Source organism: Dendrobates tinctorius, unplaced genomic scaffold (genome assembly GCF_039654945.1).
Source record: "Dendrobates tinctorius isolate UK_male_01 unplaced genomic scaffold, ASM3965494v1 ptg000257l, whole genome shotgun sequence".
Classification (NCBI taxonomy): domain Eukaryota; kingdom Metazoa; phylum Chordata; class Amphibia; order Anura; family Dendrobatidae; genus Dendrobates; species Dendrobates tinctorius.
In genome coordinates this window covers 3743296-3751534 of record NW_027361924.1, presented here as the reverse complement: position 1 = coordinate 3751534, position 8239 = coordinate 3743296, and the positions used below count along the sequence as shown (strand labels likewise).

General features: G+C 43.3%; 1 protein-coding gene across 4 annotated transcripts in view; it reads right to left on the bottom strand.

Moving 5' to 3' along the window:
- Window positions 1-1020: 1020 nt before the first annotated feature.
- The window catches only part of B9D1 (B9 domain containing 1), a 53370-nt gene continuing 46151 nt past the window's right edge, over window positions 1021-8239 (bottom strand). For 2 of the 4 annotated variants that reach the window (XM_073558456.1, XM_073558458.1), the window contains exons 7-8: window positions 4227-4400; window positions 1021-1742 (exon numbers count right to left, since the gene is read on the bottom strand). In XM_073558456.1, the coding sequence (XP_073414557.1) occupies window positions 4273-4400 (128 nt within the window). In that variant the 3' untranslated portion in view covers window positions 1021-1742; window positions 4227-4272. Of the gene's footprint in view, window positions 4123-4226; window positions 4401-8239 lie in introns of all 4 variants that reach the window. The other 2 variants (XR_012226520.1, XM_073558457.1) reach the window with 2 other exon arrangements.

The following is an 8239-nucleotide window of genomic DNA, read 5'->3' as shown; positions in this document are numbered from 1 at the left end:
ATATAAGGGCATAAAACGTTCCTAGAGATACAGATGTAAGCAGAGGTCACAAGGTTCAGAGTGATTCGACCACACGATCTGGACATGGCAGAAAGAGGAAGCGCTCATCGACTGCCACCAAATTCCTGAGGAGGCGGGTGGTCAAAAATCTTAAAGTGACTACAGAAGACTGGCACATGATGTGGTGGCAACAGGTCTTTAGGTTTCAGTTTGCACAGGAAGATACATACTAAACTTGTAAGGTATCCATATCTACATTCTAAGATGCTACCTCTACTGACACAAATACACAAGAAAAGTCATCTGCAATATGCTCAAAACCTTATAAATAAATCACAGAAATTCTGGGATTCTGTTCTGTGGTGCAATAATACAAAGTTAGCACTTTTTGGGCCCATGGATCAGTGGTGTGTCTGGAGGATCAAGAATGAAGCATATGCTGAAAAGAACACCAAGCCTCCAGTGAAGCATGGCGAAGGATCGGTGATGTCTACAGGAAAGCATGACAAGGGCTTGGTTATTTCTATAGTGAAGCATGGCGGGGATTTGGAGTGTTTTACAGTGAAGCTACGCAGTGGCTCAGTGGTGCCTACAGTGAAGCATGGCGGGGGCTTGGTGATGTCTACAATGAAGCATGGTGGGGATCAGTGATGTCTACAGTGAAGAATTGCAGGAGCTTGGAGATGTCTACTGTGAAGCAAGACGGTGGCTCGGTGATGTCTGCAGTGAAGCATGGCAGAGGCTTGGTGATGTCTATACTGAAGCATGGCAATGGCTCAGTGATGCCTACAATAAGCAAGGCAGTGGCTCAGTGACGTCTACAGTGAGGCAAGACAGTATAATGGGGTAACGGTTATCGAGGTGAAAATCGCTCAGTGATTTCAATGAACAGTAGATGGTGGTCACTAGTAAAAAGTAGGGTGACAAATAGTGGTAGGAGACAGTCCGGCGTCCATCAATGTGGCTGCTCACTGATGATCACTGTCCAGTTTCATGAATATGATATAAAGAAGTAGACAATTCTGTTCAGACATAATTATCTTTAAGTACATAAAAAATACATTTACGGTACTTCAGTTTATCGGCCAATATAAAAAGAAACGATGTATAAAATATACAATAAAAAGTTTAAGAAAACAAACACAATACAAAACATTACAAACATAATTACCACTGGCGAAGACCCCTATATCGCCCTCCTAATCCATATACTGAAAAACTACGGACATCACAGAAGTAGATAGAAAGGCTGTATGACTGAGTGAGGGTCAGACTACACTGGGGATGTTTGTAGTCTGTTACCACGGAGACACTAGTTTGTTTAATCACTCTAGGCAGAAAATAGGACAATATATATTTTTTTACTTAAGACAATTACAAAAATTGTTTTATTTTTAATATTAGACAGAAAAACTCGGCGTTTGTGCAGAAGTAAAAATAAATTTAAAAAATTGCGCATCAATTATTTAGTTTTTTTTTTTCTTCAGGATACTCGTGCAACCCAATGTCTGTGGGGTCTGTCAGGAGCTAGGGCAGGCTGCAGCATTTTAACCTGCAAAATCTTCTGTCTTCTCCAGAAAACCAAATGTTTAGGAAGTGAGAGATGGCATCTGCCGAGGGTCACTATTCGGGCAACGGCCGGGACGTCCAAAGGTCTTGGCAAGAAAATGATGCCACCGATTATGCCAATGACCTCACGACTGAACTGCATTGCTGGGAACAGAGCCTTGGCGTGGCATATTCTGAATTAGACATAAAGACGACTTCATTATTATGATTAATTAGCGGGTAATTAATTCACTTACGCAGAAGGAAACGCACGGCCAATTACACCTCAGGACTTGGCACCCCGGTACATAACGGCACAGGTGGAGTTGGCACAACAGCTGCAGCTCCAGCCAAACGCTGCAATCTAGATCGCGACTGACAGCTTCATATCCTCATTTCTTTCTTCTGCTCTGATGGAAATGTGACGGCTGAAAGTGATTAGGATCCGCTGATTGGCTGCAGTGGTCACATGACGCTGTTAATGTCACGAGGCCGGTGAGGGCACAGTGCTGAGAGCGGTGCCGCACCAGGAGGCAAGTAGGCATTTTTTGCTATCTTTCATAAGAGGCTATCCAGTAGTGGAAAGTGAATGTGGTCACGTTGCAACCCATAAGTTTACAAGACCACAGGTTTGCATTTCTTCCAAGTTGCATTTAATGTTTGCAACATTTTGCAAATCGCAAGATGACAGCATTCATTTTCGATAAAGGGGTTGTCCCATGAACAAAGTACATTTTAATCAACAGATCTTATAATAATAATTTACACAGCCGGATGTGCTAAAAAAATGTCCCTGTGCTGAGAGATAGTCATATAAATGTGCCCCTGCTATGTAAAGGCTGTGTCTGACCGTGCGGGAACATGGTCTGATCATACGACAGCTCCTAGGCAGGGTAGAAAACAAAATGGTATACAGACAGGACAGCAGCTAATTCTTTATGTGAGGTAAAACATTTCCCTGCCTGTTTTATCACAGGAGTATGCATTTATGTTGTGATCCCAGTCCACCGAGGTCATCATAAATCAAGTCAGTGACATACAGTGAAAGAAATAATTACAATGTGATTTTCTGGATTTTATTTTTGATATTCTATCTCTCAATGTTAAAATTAACCTCCCCTTAAAATTACAGACTGTTTATGTCTTTGTCAGTGGGCAAACTTACAAAACCAGCAAGCTTTATAAGACGAACCCCAAATTTTGAGGAGAAAAATAGGAAAAAAAACTTTTTTTTTTTAATAAAATGGTGGTGCTTCTTATAATCCATGCATCTTACTGCTTACCGGGGTGGTGGCTGCGGTGACGTGGGGTATCAGGGTGGCCGCTGGAGGAGGCAAGAGTGGAGCGTTGCTGCAGGACGCAGGCTTGGATGAGTGGGTGTTCGGCTGCGCGGTGCGGCACGCCCCTGCGGGTGTTTGGTCCTGCGCGGGCTCTGCCGACATCTTGTGAAAGCCCAGAGCCCCCGCCGTTACGGTACAAGGTTTCCTATGCGGTGGACTGGACTCAGGTGCTAAGCGTTGCAATGATCTGTGACTAAGTGGCTCGCAAGCGGAAAAAAAAAAAAATCATCGTTCAACACTTTTATAGAAGACATAAAAGATGAGACAAAAACAATATAAAACATTCTAGTACGGCCGAAAATGAGCAGAAAAAAAGAAATTCAAAAGAGCTGTAATCACACAGATCGACCCAAATAGACAAGAAAAGTCAGATGTCATCTCCGGAGATCTTGGTGCTGAGATCTCCATCTGTGCATGCGCCACCCCCGGCCGGCAGCCATTTTCCCGGAGTCCAGTCCACCACATAGGAAACCATGTACTGCAACTGCGGGGACTCTGAGCTTTCACAAGATGTCAGCAGAGCCCCCACAGCACCAAACACCTGCAGCGGCGCGGCGCGCCGCACCACACATCCGAACACCCCCTCATCCCAGCCTGCGGCCAGTAAGGTATATCTGCATTATAAGACGCACCCACCTATTCCCCCCAAATTTGGGGGGAAAAAAAAGTGTGTCTTACAATCTGAAAAACACGGTAATTATTTCCTTCACTGTATGAGCTCAGCAGCAGCCGGAGCTCCGACCTCACTGGCTTGATTTTTGTTGAGCTCGAAGGAGTGGAGACGTGGAAGAAACACTCGCTCCTGTGATAAAAAAAGGCAGGGAAATGTTTTATCTCACAGAGAGCAACAACTGAAAGCCACTGCTATGTCATCTATATAATTACTTATTCTCTCTCCCCTGGCCAGGAGATGTGGTATGACCACCCCATGTTCCTGCATTGTCACACGCAGACATTACACAGCACATAGCAGTGGCACATTAAAAAGATTATCTCAACACAGGAATATTTTTTTTAACACATCTAATTAGGGAACTTATTATTTTCCAAGACCTTTTCATTAAAATGTACTTTGTTCATGGGACTACCCCCTAAAGTTGTGATGCAGGATTACCATAATGCGAGTGGATGAGTAGCTCCGGCCTTAAAGGGATATTGCATTTGGTCCTATATTCACTTCCAGTGCTACTTCTGAATGTCCACCAGTATATAAACATTTCTGCAACTTGGCTGCCTTAAATTTACGGAGAAGAGAGGCTCTTTAGAACCAAATATTAATAGCCTGCCTTCAGCAGATGGAAGGTCTTTGCCCTGCAATGAATAGCAAGCATGCCCCACCTGATGGTGGCCCTGATGGGGCTTTTGACTTGGATCTGTGAGCGCATTACGGGATAGAGGTCACCGCTGAGGCTGGAGTCTCACTACAACTGGTGCTGTAGCCAAGTTTCTTCAGGTCCTTGGTCACGACGTTGAAGGATAGGGTTAGGAATCCTTGTGAACGGACCCGTGTGACTGCAGAGATACAAAGGAAAGACGTCAATACGGAGACTGGACGGAGTGCGCTGAACCCCCCAGTGATAGTAATAGAGGGTCTGCAGTACTACACGGTAAGGCTGGGGTCACACTAGAGTTTAACATGGCCGAATGCTATTCAATAGCAGATCAGTCATTATTTTCTCATGCCGGTTCGGCATGCTGCGATTGGCATCGAAAACCGGTTCACACGCACCCTTACAAGTGTACAGGTAAAACATCGGACTGCACTCGGATGTCATCCCAGTGCAGTCCGATATACACGGAGACAGGTTATGGAGGAGATGGTGAAATTACTGTCGCAGTCTCTTCCGCAGATGTGCTGCGATTCTCTGATGCGAGGGGATCGTAGAACACAGCACTGACACTCGGATCACTCTCTAGATAACGCATCTGATGCCAAACACTACTGCGACTCCGGCCTAAGTGATGAAGTCAAGGGGTGACATGTGAGCACACTCAATCTTTGCAGCAACTTTCGAATATACAGTGGCTTGCGAAAGTATTTCCCTTTTTTTTTTTCTTTTTTTGAGGGTTTGCATCAGTTCATGTACAGAACATGCCTACAACAGTGAACGTTTGGTTTTCTTTTTATTGTGAAGCAAACAAGGAATAGGACAAAATAACTGTAAACGTCAGTGTGCATAACTATTCGCCACCCTAAAGTCAGTACTTTGTAGAGCCTCCTTTTGTGGCAAATAGAACTGCAAGTCGCTTTGGACAACTCTCTATCAGCTTTCCCAATCTTGCGACTGAGATTTTTGCCTATTCCTCAAGGCAAAACTACTCCAGCTCCTTCACATTAGATGGCCTCCTCTGGTGAACAGCAATGTTCACATCTGACCACAGACTCTCCATTGGATTAAGTTCTGGGCTTTGACTCGCCCACTCCAAAAACATTTACACGTTTCCCCTTACACCACTCGAGTGTTGCTTTAGGTCATTGTCTTGTTGGACAGTGAACCTCCATCCCAGTCTCAGATCACTGGCACACTGGTACAGGTTTTGCTCAAGAATATCCCTGTATTTCACAGCATCCATTTTCCCCTGGACTCAGACCATTTTCCATGACCCATGCGGTCATAAAACATCCCAACAGCATGATGCTGCCACCACAATGATGGTGTTTTAGGACTGATGAGCTGTGTTGGTTTTGCACCAGACATAATGTTTACCTTGGTGGCCAAAAAGTTCAATTTTAGTCTCATCTGACCACAGCACCCTGCCTCCATACATTTGACGAGTCTCCAACATGTCTTTTGGCAAACTCAAAACAAGCCTTACAATTATTGTTTGGAAGTAAAGGCTTTTTTTCTGCCCACTCTTCCATAAAGGCCACCTCTATGGCGCTTATGGCTTATTGTGGTCATATGGACAGATGCTCCAGTCTCTGCTTGGGAGCTCTACAGCTCATGCAGGGTTACCTTTGGGCTATGCGCTGCCTCTCTGATTAATGCCCTCTTTCCCGGGGCTGAGTTTTGGTGGTCGCCCTCTCTTGGCAGGTTTGTTGTGGTACCATGCTTTATTCATTTGATGATAATAGATTTGATGGTACTCCGGGGGATTATCATAGATTGGGATATTTATTTATTTTTTTTATTTATAACCCAACCCTGACTGGTTCTTCTCAACAACTTTGTCCCTGACTTGTCTGGAGATCTCCTTGGTCTTCATGGTGTTGTCTGGAGATCTCCTTGGTCTTCATGGTGTCGTCTGGAGATCTCCTTGGTCTTCATGGTGTCGTCTGGAGATCTCCTTGGTCTTCATGGTGTCGTCTGGAGATCTAATTACTCTACATGGTGTTGTCTGGAGATCTAATTACTCTACACGGTGTTGTCCGGAGATCTCCTTGGTCTTCATGGTGTTGTCTGGAGAATTCCTTGGTTTTCATGGTGTCGTCTGGAGATCTCATTGGTCTTCATGGTGTTTTCTGGAATTCTAATTACTCTACATGGTGTTTTCCATAGATCTCCTTGGTCTTCATGGTGTCGTCTGGAGATCTCCTTGGTCTTCATGGTGTCGTCTGGAGATCTCCTTGGTCTTCATGGTGTGGTTTGGAGATCTCCTTCGTCTTCATGGTGTGGTTTGGAGATCTCCTTGGTCTTCATGGTGTGGTTTGGAGATCTCCTTCGTCTTCATGGTGTGGTTTGGAGATCTCCTTCGTCTTCATGGTGTGGTTTGGAGATCTCCTTCGTCTTCATGGTGTGGTTTGGAGATCTCCTTCGTCTTCATGGTGTGGTTTGGAGATCTCCTTCGGCTTCATGGTGTGGTTTGGAGATCTCTTTCACCTTCAAGGTATTGTTTGGTTAGTGGTGTCTTTTTTAATGGTGTAGCCTATGTGGCCTTTCAGAGAAGGTAATGTGTATATACAGATAGAGATGTGACACTTAAATTGCACACAGGGGGACATCCGGTCACTAAGCATGTGACTAAGGAAGGGAATTGCTTGCACCAGAAACTTTTAGGGGCTTCATAGCATAAGGGGTGAATACATATGAACATGCCAATTCTTAGTTATTGGATTCCATAAATTTAATTTATGCCTAATTTTTTCTCACTTCACAAACTTAGACTTTAGTGCTGATGCATCACACAAAAATAGGATAACAAAAATATTTAAATGCAGGTTGTAATGTAACAAAATAGGTAAAAAGCCAAGGGAGGGAATACTTTTGCAAGCCACTTACATTAGTCAGTATTACAGTTTGCTTTTAGTGAATAGAAACATTCAATGTTTACTTTTAGGGGCAGGAATGTATATTAATCGTGTGCAATATAACTATAAGAGGCCAAAATACAGGGAGACATTTTTTTTTGCAGCAGCTTTGCTTTCTGGCTGTCCTGAGCAGAGGATTCGTATCTATGACATCCACTAAATCTAGTAAGACATAAGATCAGGGGACAACCTGAGAGGAAGGTGTATGGAGACACAGTAAGGGGTCTTGTCACGGTTTCTTCCTCTCTGTGGCCAACTACAGGTAATTGCTCCATGTGCAATTCCCTAATATCAAGTAATCTGTATTCTTTTATGTAGCAGATCCTGATTACATGCCCAGCAGTGATGCAAAGTGGTAAATCATGCCAGCTTACAGCTCAGCACCAAGAAGCATCTGCCAGTACAAAAAGCCAAGACTGAGACTCCAACGTCCTCAGCTCTGAATCATAGAGAAGCTCAGCCACATTGTATGTCTGATGTCACAGATCGGGGCTCCGCTGTGTACTACTAAATAAGGAGGAAATGTGCAACCCAGAGCGCCAGAATGATCTTACGTAAGATCCACAGGAAAGGGGAGAGAATACATATAACCCGGATATTCCTGAGTGTACAAGAATATAACTACTATAACTGCTCCTACGTACAAGAATATAACTACTATAATACTGCTCCTATGTACAAGAATATAACTACTATAATACTGCTCCTATGTACAAGAATATAACTACTATAATACTGCCCCTATGTACAAGAATATAACTACTATAATACTGCCCCCTATGTACAAGAATATAACTACTATAATACTGCTCCTATGTACAAGAATATAACTACTATAATACTGCTCCTATATACAAGAATATAACTACTATAATACTGCCCCTATGTACAAGAATATAACTACTATAATACTGCCCCTATATACAAGAATATAACTACTATAATACTGCTCCTATGTACAAGAATATAACTACTATAATACTGCTCCTATATACAAGAATATAACTACTATAATACTGCTCCTATATACAAGAATATAACTACTATAATACTGCCCCTATGTACAAGAATATAACTACTATAATACTGCCCCCTATGTACA